This window comes from Vanellus vanellus, assembly GCF_965231255.1.
Source record: "Vanellus vanellus genome assembly, chromosome: 16".
NCBI classification, from domain to species: domain Eukaryota; kingdom Metazoa; phylum Chordata; class Aves; order Charadriiformes; family Charadriidae; genus Vanellus; species Vanellus vanellus.
Genome location: NC_138921.1, coordinates 17,213,496 through 17,233,757, shown reverse-complemented (window position 1 = coordinate 17,233,757; position 20,262 = coordinate 17,213,496). Strand labels below are relative to the sequence as shown.

Below are 20,262 nucleotides of genomic sequence, written 5' to 3'. Positions count from 1 at the left end.
CGCGCTGGGAGAAGGCGGGCGCGGGCACTATGGGTGTCGTAGTCCCGGGCGGCGGCCCGCGGGGCGCGGCGGGAGCTGTAGTCCGGGCGGCGGCGGCGCGCGGAGTCCCCGCCGGCGGTGCCGCGGCGGCCATGGGGCGAGCGCGGCGGCCCGGGGCGGGGCAGGACCGGCCCAGGCTGTCCCCGCCGGGGGCGGGAGGCTCCCGCCCACCCCGGCTGCTAAGGGAGCGCGGAGACAGACCCGCTTTTGTCTGGGGCCCGGCGTAATCCCCGCGGACGGCAGCCAGGAGCGCCTGGCGCCCAAATTCCCGTCAGGTGAGGAGCCGGGTCCGCGGGGCGGCGGCAGGCATGGCACCGCGGGGCAAGGTAACCGCTCTCGGTTCGTCTGGCGGCGGGCGGGCAGCGGGGGGTGCTCTGCTCGGACCGAAACGGAGAAGGTGCGGCGGTATTAAACACGGGAAAGCGCTCCTGAGCGGTATAGATATGGGACGTTTCTGTCATAAAAAAAGGCGTGAAGCGTTGAGAAGAACCCTAGTGGCTAGAGGCGGAAGGCAGACACCTGTGCTTTAATACAATAATAACTCCGTTTCTGTGGCACTTTTTATTCCTGTAGTGTAGTTTACTAAATTTTGCAAAGGATATGAAATTGATCCCGCGGTAAGCATGGAGAGGCAGCCGCTGCGGAGAGGGCCCCGCGCGCGCAGCAAGGTAAGAAGGGCCGCGGCCGCCGGCCCGAGTCCTGCGCAGGGCGGCTTCAACAGGGGTGCACTAACGTGACACATTTCATCTTTACTTCTGAATAAGAATACGTTAGATGACATAAGAAGGACACGGAGCTGTTGGAGTGGGGCCAGAGGAGGGTCACGAAGGGTGCTGGGAGGGCTGGAGCCCCTCTGCTGGGAGGGCGGGCTGGGAGAGTTGGGGGTGTTCAGCCTGGAGAAGAGAAGGCTCCGGGGAGCCTTCCAGTGCCTAAAGGAAGGGGCTCCAGGAGAGCCGGGGAGGGACTTTTTCCAAGGGCATGGAGTGATAGACCGAGGGGGGATGACTTCAAACTGGAAGAGGGGAGATTTAGATGAGATATGAGGAAGAAATTCTTTGCTGTGAGGGCGGTGAGCCCCTGGCGCAAGTTGCCCCGAGAAGCTGTGGCTGCCCCATCCCTGGAGGTGCTCAAGGCCAGGTTGGACGGGGCTTGGAGCAACCTGGGCTGGGGGGAGGTGTCCCTGCCCAGGGCAGGGGGATTCGAATTAGGAGATCTTTAAGGTCCCTTCCAACTCCAACCATTTGATGATTCTGTGATCAGGCTTGTAAAGTTTTGTGTTTTCCTCAGACACCTGGCTGTGTTATGAAATGGAAGCTGTAAAAGCACATTTTCTGATTCTGGTGTTTTACGTTGAATGTAAATTGGATTTTGTTTGTGGCGTGTTTCTGAAGTGAGGCAAAAATGCTTATAAACTGTCAGGAGTGAAGAGAACTGCTGAGGCTGTTGTCTGTGCTCTGAGAAATCAGGGCCCAAGCTTGTTACACAACACGTTAGTGTAATGAGCAGACTGATTTGGGCAGCAAGAACACAGCTGTCATAACAAAACATCAGTTATGTGATGTATGTTATTGATTCTGGGGTGTTTTTTTGTCTTTTTTAGATTCCATATTGTACCAATGAGACATGCAAAACACCTTTACAGTGTTTGGTTAATAGAAAGGTCTGAGTGTGCAGTGCCTGTATTTACCACCTGTAGTTTTACTTTTTTCTACTGTACTTGCTGCAGCCTTTATTTATTACTCTTAGCTCATTGCTTTGGTTGCTATTCAGAGAAACACTTCTTATTCTTGGGAAGCCACAAGGAAATATTAATTGGATCTTACTCGAAGAAGATCAGTTTCAACTTCTTCTGAATTACAGTCCTGAATGAAGAAAGTTTTGATGAACACAGGTCTTTCAGAATATAGTATGGCATATGGAATAACTCAACATTTCTGGGAACTGGACCAAGAATGCGAATAATGAAGAACTAGTCTGAGAAATTCAGGGAGTACAAGCTTATAAAAAACCCCATGTACAGTCTTTATGTATGAAGGAAGAGGAAATTTGATACAGAAGTGCCTTTAATATAGGAGACATTGTTGCGTCCAGCTGAAGTTAGACAAAAAGATACTATGAGATTAAATTGGGACATAATTTTTAACGGACGTGTTGTTAAACATTTAAACTGGATGTTATTTTTAGTACTATCATATTCACTAAAAAGTAGAGTCAATAAGTATTGTGTCAGAAAGCCAAACGCCGTATAAACCTCTAGAGATCATCTCTGCCCCAGAGGCCTCATCCAAAGTATAATGTTTTATGACCAAGTAGACTCTCTTGATATTAGAATGTATCATAATCGTTGTTTCTATTGACCTTAAAACCTATGCGTCTGTGAATCTAATAATTTTGGTTCCCAAATATTGATTTAGGAATGTAACTAGGTAATCAATATTGAAACATTCTAACAAAAGTTAGATTGAATACTATTATCAGTGAACAATATGTTGCGATTTAAGATGCTAAGGTTTAACACCTGCTAACTTGCAGACATCCAGTAATTAACTCGGGGACTTGCTGAGGGAAATAAAATACTGTTATTTCTCACATCTCAGATGAAGTGTGAGTCATAGAAACTGTGATTTGGTTAATTCTTATACTGAGTCATTGTGCCTCTAACACCAAACATAAACAGTCCTAACGTTCTTTCATTAAAAATAGACACTGTGAGCAGCATGGTTCACGCAAAAAGCATTTACACAGTTCAATAAATATCCCATCAGCAGTGCTGTGGTTGTGTTGCCTACACTTTATCTGGATGCTTGTAATTGTTGCATCTCTGAAAGATGTTAGTGATCATGGCTAAAGTTAGCATGAAATGTTTCTGCTGCTGCAGGTGTTTGAGGGTTTATGTAGTTTTCTAAACAAATACTTTCACTGTTCAAAACTAAATACATGATATATTTCACTGTGATTTTCTCCTAGATATTATATGCATGTGGGTTCAAGGCCCTATCTCTTTTCATGCCTGTTATTCTCTTCTGTTCTCTAGTTCCCCAGCTGGACCTTGTTTCTTGCTGTTTGTGCTGTTGGAATCGGAGGGACCTTTCAGTATGGGTATAATGTTTCAATTATCAATGCACCCACCCAGGTAAAATACCGTCTCTTGTTTGCAGGGTTGTTTTACGGTACTGGAGGTATCCTCTGTAACTGGTCGAGAGGCCAAACGCACTCAAACTGCAATCACAGCACAAACGAAGGCAGGCTTCCTCTCCTTTGAAGTATTCTTGTTGATTTCCAGAATGGCTTTGTGTTGATTTGTTTGAGAGTACCTCCCATCAGAGTTATTCTGTGTCAGATAAAAGTGCCAAATATGCCACATAAATATCTCTGTTAAAGTATGTTTTAGAAGGATTAGCTGAATGAATAAGTAACATCTTCCAGTTACACTTTTGACTAAAATAGCCCAGAACATTAAGGGTAGGATGGGATAGGGTAGGATAGGATACAACATAACATTTTCATGTGGAAGGGACCTACAATGATCATCTAGTCCAACTGCTTGACCACTTCAGGACTGACCAAGAGTTAAAGCCTGTTATTAAGGGCATTGTCCAAATGCCTCTTAAACACTGCCAGGCTTGGGGCATCGACCACCTCTTTAGGAAGCCTGTTCCAGTGTTTGACCACCCTTTCTGTAAAATGTCACCACTCCTAATGTCAAGTTTAAACCTCCATTGACACATCTTTGAACCATTCCCATCTGTCCTGTCACTGGATAGCAGGGAGAAAGGATCATTACTGTTGTCCATCACAAGGCAATTTACTGAGAAAGTTCTTCTGGGAGAGCCAAAAAGGTGCATCTGTAGTTTCTGAGTATCTCGTAGGTATTTTCACCTACTTGTTACTTTTGCATCAATTGCCATGGCCTTGAGGATTCTGCATATTTTGTGGATGACTCAAGAGGATCTGAGCAAATGGTCTTGTGAAAGTGACGGATATTATTTTCTGCTGTCAGCTGATTTATTTTGTTATGTAACTGTGAAGACTCAATTTGCTACAACATTGTATGCTTTTTACAAAGGTTAAAACAAGCTGTTTGTGAAAGAACGTGTAGTATGCTGGAAACAGAGGGAGAGTCCTGGAAGTTTGTTCTTCTTTTAAGTCTTTGTTTGCTGGCTAAGAACAGGAGCCTTTGATTACAGATGTATGTCAGTTCAAGAGTTTCTAAAGGCAAATTTTAGGAAACCAAGCATGTGGAATAACAGTTTAGAAGGTCTGACACATGAATACTCCAAGAAAGGCGTAGGAATATTAGAGTTGCAGAAAGGGATTTTACTATGAATTGTTGGATTACACTAAGGCAGGGAGATTTAAACCAAGTGTCGGAATGAGCCTCCTGACAGTAGAATTTGTTGGGTTATGTGAGATGTCTGTCCTCTGAGATGTTCCTAAAAACTTGTAGGAACACCTGTCCCTCCTTCGTTCAGAAGAACCTCAAAGCCCTTTCATAGCAGTATGGAAAGGTTATGTTTCTCCTCAAGTGGAATAGTCTCTCCTGAGGTATGCTGTGAAGGCAAAGCTGCTGAGTGGTCTCTGAGATGTATCGGGAGTAGGAAATGGTACTGTGGTTAAGGAAGATTCTGCAAGTCATCAGTGTTTTTAATGTAATACAACTAAGATGATAGCTTTTGTTAGCTCCCAGAATCGGTTTACAGTATTGAGGTGTAGGTTATGTATAGTGCTACGCTGTGGGGCTACACATAATGCCACATATTCATCATTCTTTTCTACTGCAGCATATACACAGGTTCTTAAATGAAACCTGGACTAGTCGTTATCACAAGGAACTAAATCCAGATTTGCTGACTTTTCTTTGGTCTGTCATTGCTTCTATATTTTCACTTGGAGGCCTGTGCGGAGCCCTTATTGGAGGCAGCATGGCGATTCGGCTGGGCAGGTGAGTCACAGCAGCAGGCATATAGCAGCATGCTTTCCTTTCCTACTTTCTCACTGGAATATAAGATAAATAAATGGAAGAAGAGCAGGAGAAAATGTGACTTAGGTAACTATAAATGTTTTTCACTTCAAAGCAGAGTTTTCTAGTAGAGTTTTACAGTTTGTTCCAATGTGACTTTAAAAGATGAGCCCTGAATTACAGCCTTCCAGTCCAGTCTTTCCATTGCATTTTATTGAAATCAAAGTAGGAGTATGTACTGCATGGTGGGAGACACAGGTCCCCCATATACATACACTGCCTTCATGCCAGAAGGACACTCTGTGTCATCTGTAACATCTCATGCTCATTCTGTATAGATCTAGCATAAATAAACAACCCTCTATGCCTACCCTGTTAGGCATTTCTGTCAAATTTATGCATTATCCTTATGTTTGGACTTTGTTTTAAAATCAGAGTAAATAGTTGTATCAGATATCTGGCTTTCCAGTTAATAGCATGTTTCTTCAGTATAAAGCCCATTTTTTCCATATTACCAGAAAGGGAAGACCTTTTTAAAAAAAAAAGCATGTTATGGCAGATTTTCTTAACAGTTTGGGATTTTTTTTCTCCTCTTTAGGAAAGGAGCTCTTTTGATGAATAATATTATAGCAATACTGGCCTCCATTTTAATGGGGATCAGTTTTCCTACGGGATTGTTTGAATTACTGATTGCTGGAAGGTTTTTGATTGGCATAAATTCAGGTGAATGATTTCCTATTCCCGCTTTCAATAAACTATGCTGAATGATAAATGATTGTTACTGCTGATTATTTAGGTATTATGATATTTGTTTGTATGCTACTTTGTAGATATGGTGACAAAAATGTTCTGTAGTCTAACTTGGAATACGAAGGCAGCTAAATTAATACAGAAATTAACAAAGTCCGATTTCCTATGTGTTCAGTAACTCTTTTCAAAGCAAAATCTATTGATAGGAAAATGTTTTTTCCATTCATTTGCAGGTATTGGTCTCTGTGTGCAGCCTCTGTATATCGGGGAGATTGCCCCAAAACATCTTAGAGGTGGCATGGCCATGGGCAGTTCCATCTTTCTGACTGGGGGGATTCTGACAGGACAAATAATTGGTCTGAGGTTAGAAATGCATTTTTTTTTCTTGCCTTGCCTTACTCGCATGTAAAGAATTCCAATTCCGTGCAGCTCCCTACAAAATACTCACTGTGGCCATTGCAGCATGAATGAGCTGCACACAGTTCATTATCTGTAAGAAGCAAACCCTGCTTTTGTCATGTTATTCCTACAACTGCAGACCATCTGTACTATCTCCCCAGGGAAGTATTCTCAGTTTAGATGTGTCAGCCAGAACAGCATCAGTAAAGCAGGTGCATTTATGCTGAGTTCATATTTTCTACCAGTCTCTTGCTGGAGACAGTGGACGTTTATGAGACAGGACTTGAGAGCAAAGGACTCATGATTTCTGTTTTGCAGCACTGCTGCTGGCTTTGTCCCTTGTGAGATCAGGTGAAATTCCAAGGGACTTTATCCAGTTGGGTCTTTAAAAGTTCCAAGAACAGAGACTACCCAACTTCAATATGAAAAGATTCTTTCATGAAGTCTGCTAGACGCTTTCCACTGCCCTAAGAGTAACTGTCCGTACCCTGAGTAACAGCACATTGTCTGTTTTTCCTCTGTCCCTCTACCAAAAGCACTTAGACTTCTCTTTCTTTTTCCTTATTACTAGCTTCTGAATTAACGGATTTTGATAGATACTTTAGGTGAGAAGAGCTACAAAATAAAGTAGAATATAAATTTCAGAATGCATAATCTAGGGTCAGTATTTAAAATGCAATACACTGTCTATTTTAGCAAGTTTACGTTGCCTACAACACATCATCCTGCTGATTCTAACTGTACCAATTTTAATGATTCCTTTCTATGCAATACACCTTCTCATTAGATCAACTTTGAATGGGAGGTAGGATCAGATGACTTTCTGAGTTCCTTTCTATCATAAATTATTCTCAAGAGCAGATGGAAATGCTGCTGCCAACCTTAAGTTGAAGTCTATATGCTATTACTTTCTGGCATTGCTAGAAAACACTGCTCTGTCAAACCTGAAAATAATGCTTAGGACCAACACAGCAACAAGCAGCAGTAAAGCAGGGCTGCTCACCTCTTCCTGAGTGAAACCTGATTTCAGAGTGGTTGGGAAAATATTCTCTCTCTGCTGAGGTTCACAAGACGTGGGTAACCAATTACAAGGGAACTTTTCCCAAAGGACAAACATCTTGTTCCCAAAAGTTGTCTTAATAGTCACCAATAGCTAACTACTTGTTTTTTTTTTCCCCCACCTCTCACAGGGAATTATTAGGTGGAGAAACGTATTGGCCTCTGTTGCTCTCCAGCAGCTGTTTCCCAGCATTTGCCCAACTTTTATCCCTGCCATGGTTTCCTGAAAGTCCCAGATATCTTCTTATAGACAGAGGTGATGAGCTGAGCTGTGTCAAAGGTAACTTACAGTGTTAACTTTATCTTCAGAAAAGTACGATGAGTGTATTGGTTTCCAGATTCTTCTTTTTTCTTTATCAATACTGCACAGTTCTATCGCCTTGTGCTTTTTGGTCCATGTTTTTCCTCCAGTGAGCTTACATGGAAAAAGGGATTGTGGTACTCGGGAGCCTATAATGGATTGTGAACAAAACTTTGTTATTTCATTTCAAATGTGTTCATGTTTTGTTACTCTCTAACAAAATCTTTAAAGATTTAATAATTTTTCTCTTGGGTGAAGTTACATTCCTGAACTACTTAACCTTTCACTATATTGTTCATTTCTCAGGTCATGTCACAGATTACATCAGTTATATCAGATATTTTCTGTTGTACTTCTGTAAGAAATAATCAAAAGTAATATGATAAAAAGGAGACAGCCTAAGTAGCCGAAAGATTAGAGAGCTTTTTACTGAAAAATAGGTGATATTAAAAAAGCGATTCATTGGCTATTTGAGCAGAAAACTCCTTATCCTCCATTTTCTAAATATTTTGTTATCTTTTAAATACCTCCCCCCCTCCCCCCATTGTATCATGTGGGAGAACTGTGACAGCTTAGACTTTTAACTTTATTTTATTTTAGAGATCTATGATTGTTCTCCTTTTATTCAAACCCTACTCAAGAAGTGACTGTAATGCAATAGCTGTGCAGTACTGCATAGATGAGCAAGCGAAGCCCACACGCTACAAGAAGAATTTGAAAGACAAAAATTCAAATTAGTTGTGATTTTCTTTATCCTGAAATTATACAGTTCTCTTCATAGTGCAAGAAGAAACTAAGATTTTTTTTTTTCACAATAGAATGCCAAAAGGAGACACTGAGGTAGCCATTTGTGTCCTTGCATACCACAGATAGTATTTTATTTCCCAGAGAGACCTGATGGAATAATACTCCGAAGAGTAAAGTATTAGCCACTATAAGTAAACAGGTCTGAGTAATTCAGTCTGAAGGTCTGCTAAATAAATATGAAAAGACCACCTCTAAAATAATAACTAAGCAATAAAATTGAAAGGACAGAAAAACTTAAAAGAGATCCCAGTGTACAAATCTGGACAATTAAATACTCAATCACATGTTTTTCAGAAATGTGTTCAGTGTTTCTACTTCTGCCTGGTATGATAATTCTGATGTAGTTCACAGTGACATAAAATGACATTTGTGATCCCTTGATCTTCCATTTAAAATGCTAAATAAATGAGAGAAATGAATAAAGGAAGTTTACCTTGTTAGCATTCGATAGGGTTGTATTTAATTCAATTTTCATTGTATGCATAAATAAAGAAAAAACATTTCTTTTGGTTTTCTTCTGCTAATTCTTTTGAAGTGCTCTTGATGAGCATGTGAATTTTTACCTGTCTAGAAAAGGTATTTGGAGGTAGAACAGTGTATCTTGTGCAAAGATCTTCAACAAAGGAAGTTACTGAGGCTTAATTCATGGAAGCCTTTAGGCCAAGGTAAAATTCATGAAGAATTACAGAAGTGGCAGTGTTCACAGAAAGAGGTGGAATCATGTATTATACTGGGTAATTAAAAAAGAAAAAAGACAAAAAAGTTAAGTTTTTAGATAAAGCCATCTGTGCCTGCAGGCCTGTCTCCTTCCCCCCTGTTTGTCAACTGTTCCAATAAAAATCTATCTCTCCCTGTTTAGCTTGCCCAAAAATATTCATAGACCATCACAGCTGCAAAAGCAGAGTAACTACAAATGACCTATAGAGTTCTGTCTAATTTGGAAGCCGTGGACAAGATGACAGTAATATCCCTTTTGGGTTATGGTCTAGTTTGGGCTTCATTAAATGTAGTTTTTTAAATGTAAGTGAAGCTTGCGATCTCCAGATCATGTTTAGGTCTTTCCTTCTCTTTTTTTTTTTTTTTTTCCTAAAATAACATAACATAGTCATTGAATTTTTTTTTTTTTTTTTTCAAGAATTGTGGCTGCTTCTGACCTGATGCTGAAGAGTGGCTAGAGCTTCAAGCTGGTTACGCTGTTAGTGATAACAGTAGTGTTGAAAAGTTTGCTCCCAGCAGCACCAAACGTTCTACTGTTGCCTCTAAGTGGGCAAATTGTTACTTATGAAATAGTTAATCTTAAAGATTCTAGAGGAACTGATGTTATGTACTCTTTGGTTGTAGGACAATTAGTAAAAATTTTAGTCTTGCATCCAAATAACTTCTGATAATACTTGCCTTAGAAGAATTACTTACAATATTTACTCCAGTCGCTAAATGCATTCCACTGGCAAGATTAAAGACAGGGACAAAACAAAAGACTTGATATCTGCCTAGCATTTGAGTAAAAGACTTCAAACTCATTAGAATGTCCTTTAATGAAAAGACTATTTGGAGGTCTGTGGTTCAGATATGAAACACTTCAAAATATTTTGCTTGATGAACATTTCAAAGTCAGATATTCCTCTACAAAAAGCAAAACAATGCCATGAAATCTCCAAATCCACCACAGCAAAAAAACCCAAGTCATAAAGCAAATGACTTTTTTCCCAGTGTCCTAAAGCAGAAAGTTTTCATATCCCAGCAAAAGCCAGGTCGTTACGGAAAGAGATGATTTTCCAGAAGTTGTGGTCAATAGGTAAACATAAGAGAATTTATTTTCTTCTTTTTTAGCTTTGAAGCGATTTCATGGTTCTTCAGAGTATCAAAGGGAGATGGAAGACATACAGCGGGAGTGTTTTGCCTTAGATGGGGAGAAACCCAAGAAACCCTGGCAATTATTCACTGATCATGGTGTGAGGTGGCAGCTCATTACTGTGATTGTGATGACTATGGGCCAGCAGCTCAGTGGGATCAATGCTGTAAGATTCCATATGTACAAACACCTTTAATTATTTAATTTTCATCTGTTTTTCAACCTTTTATTAACACAATGGACCCACGTAGAGAAGCTCAGAGAAATGGGATAAGTGGGAAATAATTTATTTTTATTATTTCTGTGTTTCTCTTTTTTCCATTTTTTTTTCATTTACATGTTTCTGCTATGTAAATTCTTCAAAGAATGACTTGATGCCTGTGTTTACATCCTCTGAAAAAAGTAAATAAAGGTGGGTCAGCTTATCCCATTGTGTCCGGTTTAAGAATATGAAGTATTATATTCAGCAAGCTGAATAATTACATTTGCTTTTATGATAGCAATATATTTACCTAGGCATGAATTTAACAGATTCTTTTTGCTGTTTTCATCAAATTAATAACTCACATTGACCTGTGTGTTTAGTACGGACTTGGCTTTGTTTCCAGCTGACAGTTTAACTATTGGGAACGCCCCATTATTTTCTTGTTTCTGTTGTAGATTTATTTCTACGCGACTTACATTTTTAAACAAGCTGGGATCTCAGCAGAAAAAATCCCATATGTGACACTGGGCACTGGAGCTTGTGAATGCCTCACAGCCCTCACCTGTGTAAGTAACAACTTATTCTACATCCTAGCATAACGAGTAATGATTCTTCTTGAAGAATAACATTGGTAAATATGAGATCAATATTGTAACAGAAAATAATGTCTTGTCCACAGGGTTTACTGATAGACTACGTGGGAAGAAGATGTCTCATCATTGGGGGTTATCTCTTTATGGCCCTTTGGAGCATTGTTTTAACATTCTCTCTGACTTACCAGGTGTAGAGAAGGACTCGTTTATATTACATGATATGCTTATAGGGAGTGAAAATCTGTGACAGTCAGAAGAAGGTGGAAGATAAGAGCTGCATAGGTTTAAACAGCAGCATAAAAAATCACAGCAATTGAAAGATTTGATCAATTCTGCAGCCACGTTTCCCTAAAATAAGAGAATGCTGTCAGCTAAGGTTTGATCATGTATTTATCTTAAATCTGCAGCTGCATTTAATGCTGGGAAAACTAAGTGATGACAAAACAGCATTTATTCTAGCTTTTAAAGTAATTTTAGGATGAAATACTGCATAGTGATGATCTCAAGCATCAGGGTCCACTTTGGTCACTTAATTGTAAAGCAAACAATCAAACAAAAATATTGTAAGGATGCTGAAATTCAAAGGACACTTAAATCCATTAAGTGTAAATTCACAAAAACTATTGGGAGCTCACTAGAGGTACTGAGAGTGCCTTAAGTGTACCATGCAAAGACAACATCCTGCCTCGCTTTTTGAGGTAGTATGAAGAGATGCGTTGTAAATTGTTCTGTATGCTGTATCAGCTCAAATAAGGCAGCTCCACAAACCTCCTGAAATGGCCGTTTAGAGGAAATCTATCTCTACGCTTGCAGACTGTACTACACTAAACATTTACTGTTACCTTCGGGTGATCCAAGCAAGACGATGCAGCTGTAGCTCCAACAGCGAGCAACGCCATTTAGTCCGTATGTTTGCCTGATAAATCCGTATCTGACCAAGGCTGGATTTCAGAGCTGCAGTCCTTTTCCTGTCCCCACCGCGGGCGTTTGGAGCTGGCTGTACACGGGGGGTGACGCGCAGTCACGCTGCAGGTGGGAGGTTTGGAGGGACAGTGGTGTGGGGGCGGCGCAGCCTGGCAGGTGGGCCATGGAAGAGGCGCTTACAGCAATTTCTGTGCGGCTGGAGCAGAGTAGCTGCTGGGCCAGGCAACATGCTGAATGAGCCAGCCGTTAGGCAGAGGCCTAGGTTTAATTATTTTATTGGAACTTTGTACATTTCTTGGTTTGCTTTTGAATAATGGGATTTCATGCTTAGGTTTGGTCTTTCTAATGCAGCTAGTTTCAAGTGTATATAGTAATCCTAATGTTTCTTTACTGTTGAAATTTACGTATACAGAAATAATGTGATGAGAAGTCTGTTTGTGCTATGGAAGTGCTTAGTGACAGCTAACTCATGGGATCAGCATGAAATACCAAAATAAACACTGACAAAATACTAAATTAGTAACAACACATAATTCTTATGTTCCATATTGCTGTAAATTTTTAACCTCGGAGGACTAATCATAAATCTTGACAGAAGTACTAGACTCCATTTAGTAAAAATTATTAAATGAACAATATTTAATTTCTCTGAAGCAGTACTGTTAAATAAATTGGCTGTAAACAGCCATGAATGGCTGTTGGTCTTAGTTGCAATAAAATGGCAAAAGGAAATGTAACTGTTAAGCCAAACTTTCAAACTGCATTATCAAAACCTGAACTAAACCTTCTCATTCTCTTGTTCCAGGACCTGTACTCGTGGGTGCCTTATGTGAGCATGACATCTATACTTGCCTTCATCTTGAGCTTTGGGTTGGGACCAGGTATTTCACAGTGATGAATGTTTTAAAGCGGTGAAATGTGTGTGTGGAGCCAGGGGGAGCGTCAGCAGCTCCACTCTGCCAGCCAGGCAGTAAGTACTGACTGAGGCTGCGGATGCCCTGGCTGAGGAACGCAAGTGAGCCCGCCCCATCAGAAGAGTTTAGTCTCCCATAGCCTGAAACTGAGGAACTAAATTTTTCTGGCATTGGAAATAACCACAAATGGACATTTAGCGTAATAACCCCTTCTGTTTCTGAAACTTGTTCCCCAGGTGGCATAACAAATACCCTGACAGCTGAATTATTTATACAGTCTTCACGTCCTGCTGCTTACATGATAGCAGGGACTATCAGTTGGATTAGTTTCTTCACAATCGGGATGCTCTTTCCCTTCATAGTGGTAAGTATGCATAACACGTTTTCCTAATTGCCTTACCTCCCATTTAACCTTCTCTCAGGTTCCAGCAAATTGCTTTTTCTTATACAGTAACCCTTAAACATAGGATGCACACTACCCCTCAACCAAGTATAGTTAGTCCCCTTAAACTATTTTTTAGATATCAACAGAAAATAATAAAACATGATGAATGAAAGTTAAAAGGAATGCATGGGGGCAACTTTCATGTTCGGATTAAAAAAATCAAGATGGTATCAAAACTAGAAAAACTTAATCAGATATTGAGATTCAAATAACATATTTCTCAATAGTGCCTTGTGCTTTTATGTCAAAGTACAGTAGAACTAGTACCTGGGGCTAGTGGTTCACATCTCTGAGAGCTCACTGCACTTACATAGACAGGGTTCTGGGATCAGGAAGATTATAAGGAAAAACTATAGGCTTTCATTTCTAGCTCTGTATTTTCAGTTTTAGCACTTTTTCTTGAGAGCAAAACATGCAGGAACAGCACACAGCAGGGTATCTTGATGTGACAGTCCTTTTTTCTTGGTTGAACTCTGCTTCTCAAGATAGTTGAATTTTTTAATGTATAGCATTGAAAAATATTAATAAACATTCAGAAAAAGATAAATAATATAATCTTAAAATATGAGACAGCTAAATACCAAATGCTGACTTGTCATCTTGTCATTACATTATGAATTGTTTGGTGAGTGTTTGAAGAGGTGTTTTTTTTTTTTTAATAAAAGACTACTAAGTGTACTGCACAACATTTGGTAGTCTTTTATCTAAAAAAAAAAAGTTTTTAAAAAAGTTACATGTACAGCAAGGATAGGTTGAAACTCTTTTTATTAAAAATATCTGAGCAGCAATGTTGGGTGTGAATGGGAACAAAAAGCTTTTTGTTTTCCCAAACCCACTGTTATACTTGAAATATGTTGCACTCAATTAAATTTTATTTTCAGAATGGACTGAAGCAGTATTGTTTTCTGGTGTTCTTACTGGAGTGCTCCTTAGTTGCTGCTTTCATCTTCCTCGTGATTCCTGAGACAAAAAACAAATCTTTTCTGGAAATTGAAAAGGAATTTCACAAGCTTAATTTTGGAAGAAATACTAAAAAAAAGGAAACGGAGCTTTATGAAAGACGACAACTCCATGATGAATTTTAAAAAAAATTGTGTAATTTCACAGCTGTAACAGAACTTTAATGAGAATTATAAACAGCATCTTCTATATTAGCAGTATGATACCATGAACAAGTAGCTTATTAAATCCTCCTGCATATACAGAGGAAGTTTAATTAAAGGCAAGTTAATCTTTCTGAAATGCTGTCAAAGCATATATTGCTGAAATGCTATTAACAACATATTATATTATATTATATAGAAGACTCAATGTTTAGCTACCGCTTGATGTTGTAGGAACGCAGAAATGCCAAGAGAGGGTGTTCAATGAATTTCCCCCCCACCCCAGCAGATTTCATCAGGTAATTCAGTAGCTCTTCTTTGATGTCTAAGTCCCTTCTTCAGATTCGGGTAATAAAGCGTATGTTATTGCTTTACTGAATGAAATACTCTGAGCTGTTGAAACCCAAACGAGAACTGACCTACTGAGAAACCAATATTTGAAATATTCTAGTTTATATGTAAAATTGGGGTATTTAGTTGCCATTTTTCACTTAAATAACTTCTTTGAAAGATTTAAGGACATTCTTCACCTAGTCCTACTACTGTAACTGTACAAAGACAGTACAGCACCTATCTGAATTACTGTTACTTGTAATAAAGTTTATTAGAAAGACTTGTTTTCTAAGAGGGTACTAATAAAACAGTTTCTGGGGTTTGAGTTTGGATTTTTTTTTTTTTTTCCTTAACTTAGCATCTTAACATTTTAAACTGGAACAGGGTAGAACCTCTTCTAGTTACCGTGGCCAATTCCCAACAGACTGAAATGAACGTCACAAAAAGCACCACGTTAGCAGAGAGGACAGAATTAAATACATTTCACCTTTAAAGATTTTTCAAGATGGTCTGACAGAACACACACACAAGGAGACTACAGAGAACTTGAAGGACCCATTGATCAAGCTTTCTGCTCAGTGTCAAACATTTCGTCCAGGACTTTCTCAACTTAAAATAATTTTTTCATATTTTAGTAGTTGAAAAGTAGGAAGTCTTAATTACACATGGTGTTTATGTGCCTCTCTGATACTCCCTTCCATACCTGTAACTGCTAGGATAGTAGTCCTGCCTTACTTATTACGCGTTTTCCTGGTTGTAAGCATCTCCTGATTCCATCTGTTATTTAGTAAGTGCTACAGTAAGCACTAGATTTATGTTTATCTTCCTTCTCTCAGGATTAAAGCTTTTAATGAAAACGTAGGAAGCAAACACCATTTTTCCGATTTTGGTAACTAAATCAGCTGTTTAATTGAAAATACGTTAACTCTTAATGGGAAAGGAGGCAGTATCAGGACGGGATCTTCTTGTTCTTTACTTTATCCTCTAAGTTTGCAAAATACTTCATTTTGGCTAGAAGCTTCTTAGCTTCTTGAAGATCATCTGAAATGAAATAAAAGATTACTAGTTTACAGAGGGAGGGCTGAATTTTCATTTTCAAAATGAATCTCAAGATTCTAATGACAGCACCCGTTTCAGTACTAAGAACTGCAATTTGTAAGGACCCATACACTATTAAAACCACGTTGCCTGTTATTTTCAGCTTGGTTTTGTGAACACCTTGACTGAGGTGTTTCACAAAACGTAAAAATGTACAATTTAGAAAGTAAATGTGACATGGATACCCTTTAGTGACTTCTGTGAAGTGGCTATAGTATTGATGTAGCCACTGGGGTATTTTAAGTATATAGACAAGACTTTTTTTTTTTTTTTTTTTTAAATGCATGCAATTAGACCAACTGCCATCAATGGAAAATGCAAAAGATTTTTAGGACTCCGGTATGGATAGTGTCAAGTACAAAACTGATATTGAAACAACTGGAGGGGAAAGGTAGTTTATCACCTACTGACGAGGATAGGTGCCACATAATCCTTAACTCTCGCAGTACAATGAGCAACAGATTATAAGGTTATAATTCTCCACGCACAGGGCCAGCCAGCACTACTTTGCGTTTGATGTTTTACAATTACAACACACTACTACATAAACCTAAGAATAAAAGCATTCCAAGACCCAGAGAGAAATATAAAGGTTTCTTCCCAGAGTAAGAAGCTAGTCTGGAATGGTTCAAGCTCCTGCCTATCAACTGGTTGCACTATAAAGTTATGTTGATTATTCTGCAGGATGTCCCTAGAACCTGAGGCTAAACGAGGCATCAGGTCTTTTCTTGCCACACAGCTGCAGTGGTAAGTGGCAAAATTGTTCATGTCTTGACGTTCACTGCAAAGAACAGCACCCACTACTCTGCTCACAGCTTCAAGTCTGCAGAGCAAAATCTCCCAAATTCAAGTTTGAAACCTCAGAATAGGTGGTAAGTTTGATTAAGAAAGGAGTCTGTCCTTCCCAGTATTCTGGGAAACAAATAAACAAGTTCTTAGCATCTGCATTCCCACTTGAAGCAATCATTTTGATGCAAATTGAATTAACTGGAACTTTTATACTGGGTTTTTGTTTTAAAGTTTAATGTGAGGTCCTGAATTTCCTAAATCAGCAGAAAGGTCGGCTTAGAAGTACTTAGTCTAAATACCAAACAAAGAACACTTGTTTATGCAGTATTTCTGCTCTGTAGTTCAGGAAATATTTGCCAATAAGAGAATGTGGTATTTTTAAGCATTTATAACTGGTATGTATGGCAGCTAAATACTTAATAGAAATAGCTACCTCTTTCAAAAGCTGCAGTCACCTCTTTGGTCAGTTCTTCTTGTTTAACTGTAAAACAAACGATTTCATTCACATTCTGTTACATACTTAGTGTATTTAATACCACTGCATTCTGATTGTCTGTGGTGGGAAACTTAATTAGGAGTCTCATAGCCTTTGGGAGCCAAGACAGCTTTCCATAATATTACTGTCTTTTTTTTTTTATATTATAATTTCAAACAGATATATTTCTTTGTTTAAACAGGTTTACAGGCAGCAATTCCAAAGCAAATCAATGGTTACTAACTTCCCACAAATCTAATTTACTTTTGGTGTATCAGTTAACTCTGCTACAGTTAGTTTTCTTCTACTTAGTTTTTATTCTAGTTATACTAATTGCTTTTGGCACACTAATGTTATTGCGAAGAATTAAATATACCAATAAACTCAATGTTCTGGGTATCACCAACAATATAAACAAAAAATTTGCTTGTATAAGGATAATAATCACTTAATACAATGGTTGCTAAGGTAAAGAAGGTGAAAGAAATACAATGTCTATGTAAATTAAGAAATTATTTAATGTGGTCATTCAAGCATTTTATTAAACTTCATTTTGAGTGGTTCTTTCTTTTAGAATAGTCTACTTGCCCTGATCTGCTAAAGGTTGAATAAGAAGTTCCTTTTTATAATCAACATATATACTGATTTTGCTATCAGAATAGGTACTGTTATACAGATTTTCTCAAACCAGATTTGATGTTTAGGTGGCATAAATTGGTAAAGACAACATTGTTTTTTGAGGGGAAGCTCTTGCAGTCAGTCAATTAAAGACTAATGCAAGTTGGAGATACTAAAAGAAATACACCGAAAAAGCCTTCAGAGACTCTTGTGTTATACAAGATACAGTAAATTAATTCTGTACAAAACCCTCAAATCATAACCTACCTTTAATTAAAGTTTCAATTTCTTCAAGGATATCCTCATTTTTAGGCTCTGCTAATTTCTCATTAATTTCCATGATTTCTGTGAGAAACACTGGGTCTGCATCAGAGTCTGTCTCCTGCGCCGGCTCTACTCCATTCAGCTCCAGCTGGTGAAGAAAATGGGAATTTGGAAATACACATTCTTGCATCTATTTCAATGATGTGAATTATTTTCTTGACTATTAAGTTTTTCAGTAGGGGTCACTCAGATTCATCTCATAAGCTTCTGTTTTATTCCATGAAATGTGCATAAACAGAGCCAATCTTAAAATTGACTCCATAGGTAGACCATAAAAACGAGCAGTTAACCATAGCAAAAAATGTAACGAAGGCTGCAAGGGCCAGACTGAAATCTCAAAGGAACAGCCATGGCCAAAGACAACGTGTGATGCAGGAAACAAATCAGTGTAACATGAGCAGCAAATGAGATGGTAATAATCAGTGAAATGTCAAAGAAAACAGTCCAAAAGCTGGTTAGTTTTCAGACAAGCTTGGTTTTGGTCTCCCTTCAATCCCCGGTAAACCTCTTTTTCAGAGGAACGCAAATTAGTATGTTAATGATGTACTCAAAGGTCTGACTCTTTACGTTACCACCAGCAGCCCCAGCCACCTACAATTAGTGATAGGAGTATTGATAAAAGATGTAACGGACACCTTACTAGATAGAGGCCACGGCTCAGAGGGTTCAGGAGGGTTTGGTAGGCCTTGTTAATCAAGGAAGAGTGTTGCTCAGAGTAGTACTGTTCTTTCTGCGAATGGACGATAAATAATAGTAACAAGTTAATAACAAGTGGCAAAGTACATTACACTTTGTTACCTGCAGAGAAATAGTGGTCCCACACACAGCAATACATGTGTGTAAAACTAGAAGTTGATTTTTAAGAGATAAGAAGAACAGGGAGAGGGGCTGTCAGGACTTGTCCTCTGTGTCAGCTCACACAACGAGCCTCTCAGGAACCACAGCAGCCCCTCATCGCCATCCTCTGCCGCAAATCTGTAAGTCGGAGTCTCTCCTAAGCACCAGGACCCAGCAGCTGGGCAGTCCCTGTAATCCCAGGGCTGGAGGGCGGCAGGGACCCGGCGCTCCGCTCCGCGGGGCCGCCTGACCCGGCCAAGAACGGCACAGCCTAAGGTGAAAGGCGGCTTCTCCCCGGACGCAGCCCCGACGGCCCCGCCGCTGGGCCTCGGCGGGACCGGGGGGCGGCGAGGCCCTGCACCCCGCCCGGGAACCCGCGCAAGCCGCCCCGGCGCTCACCAGCGGCCTCTGCCCGAAGCGATCGGGGTGAACGGCGCGCTGCAGGCTCCGGAACCGCCGCTGCAGCTGCTGCGCGTCGATGCGGAAGGAGCGGTCACTGCGGGCGACAGAAGGCGGTGTGAGGCCCGCGGCCGGCCGGTCCCGCCGCCGCCCCGCCGGCACTCACCAGTCCATCAGGCGGAAGAGGTCAGGCCGAGGCCCCGGCGGCTGCAGGGCCCGGCAGCCGGGGCAGAAATGAGGCAGCCCATCGGCGCCGGGGAGGGCGCTGCCGCAGCTCCAGCACCGCGGGGCTGGAGGAGAGCCCGGGCCGAGGCGGCGCGGCCGTGGGGCCGCCTCGGAGACGCGGAGCGCCCATCGCGCCCTGACCAGCGCCGCCTGCATCCCGCCGGACTACAGCTCCCGGCAGCCCCCGCGCGAAGGGCCGGGTCCTGATTGGCTCAGTTCGTAGCGAGGAGTGGCGGGGCGCCTGCGCACTGCGGAAGGCGGCACTGGGTCGGCGCGGCGAGCAGCGCGACCTCCACCACCCGTGAGTTCGGACCCCTCCTCCGCCTGCTGGGCCCCGCCCCGCCCCGCCGGTGCCCGCCGCCACCGGGCCGGTCTCCGCCGCTTTTCCTGGGGGAGGGTGGTGCAGCCCGCTCGGCCGCGCGGCGCCGCCGCGGACGGAACTGCAGCTCTGTGGCGGGGCGGCAGGGGGCGCTGCGGGAGGGGCGTGTCAGCCCTGCCGGTCGGCAGGGGGCGCTGCGGGAGGGCGGGGGCGAGAGGGGCTGAGGGGATTCCCGCCCTCCCCCCCTCCCCTCCCCCCCCCAGTGCCGGCGCGGGCGCGGCGGGCGCTGACAGAAGGGGCTCCGGCCGCGCCGCGGCCCGGCGTTCCCCGCCGCGACGGGGTTCTGCCCGCCCTCGGCTCCGCTCCCCGCAGATGCGGGGCGTCTGCCGTCGGGCCGGCCCTGCCCTGCCGCCTGAGCGCCCCGGGGGCGGCTCCCCCCCGCCTTCCCGCCACTGGCGTTCCTGAACGCCTCCGGACGAAAAGCCGCACGGGAG

General features: G+C 41.6%; 2 protein-coding genes across 2 annotated transcripts; one reads left to right on the top strand and one right to left on the bottom strand.

The window, feature by feature from the left end:
* Window positions 1-622: 622 nt before the first annotated feature.
* LOC309678749 (solute carrier family 2, facilitated glucose transporter member 11-like) lies at window positions 623-14,342 on the top strand. Its single transcript, XM_082491896.1, has 12 exons — window positions 623-707; window positions 3,074-3,172; window positions 4,821-4,981; window positions 5,598-5,722; window positions 5,983-6,112; window positions 7,339-7,487; window positions 10,146-10,333; window positions 10,828-10,938; window positions 11,052-11,153; window positions 12,695-12,770; window positions 13,040-13,167; window positions 14,130-14,342. The coding sequence occupies exons 1-12, from the start codon at window positions 663-665 to the stop codon at window positions 14,331-14,333; spliced, it is 1,518 nt and encodes a 505-aa protein (XP_082348022.1). The 5' UTR covers window positions 623-662; the 3' UTR covers window positions 14,334-14,342.
* A 1,209-nt stretch (window positions 14,343-15,551) lies between these two features.
* On the bottom strand, window positions 15,552-19,680 carry HSCB (HscB mitochondrial iron-sulfur cluster cochaperone). The gene is made up of 6 exons (XM_082491897.1): window positions 19,391-19,680; window positions 19,225-19,321; window positions 18,629-18,718; window positions 17,932-18,076; window positions 17,005-17,052; window positions 15,552-15,725 (listed from the first exon to the last, which is right to left on the bottom strand). The coding sequence occupies exons 1-6, from the start codon at window positions 19,603-19,605 to the stop codon at window positions 15,634-15,636; spliced, it is 687 nt and encodes a 228-aa protein (XP_082348023.1). The 5' UTR covers window positions 19,606-19,680; the 3' UTR covers window positions 15,552-15,633.
* Window positions 19,681-20,262: the final 582 nt, after the last annotated feature.

Coding starts and splice junctions, on each gene's coding strand:
- HSCB (XM_082491897.1), bottom strand. CDS start 19,605: ATGCAGGCGGCGCTGGTCAGGGCGCGATGGGCGCTCCGCGTCTCCGAG. Junction 18,077..18,628: donor TGAGCCGTGGCCTCTATCTA/GTAAGGTGTCCG, acceptor TTTCTTCACCAG/CTGGAGCTGAATGGAGTAGA. Junction 17,053..17,931: donor AATTGAAACTTTAATTAAAG/GTAGGTTATGAT, acceptor TTTGTTTTACAG/TTAAACAAGAAGAACTGACC.
- LOC309678749 (XM_082491896.1), top strand. CDS start 663: ATGGAGAGGCAGCCGCTGCGGAGAGGGCCCCGCGCGCGCAGCAAG. Junction 6,113..7,338: donor GGACAAATAATTGGTCTGAG/GTTAGAAATGCA, acceptor CACCTCTCACAG/GGAATTATTAGGTGGAGAAA. Junction 12,771..13,039: donor GAGCTTTGGGTTGGGACCAG/GTATTTCACAGT, acceptor CTTGTTCCCCAG/GTGGCATAACAAATACCCTG.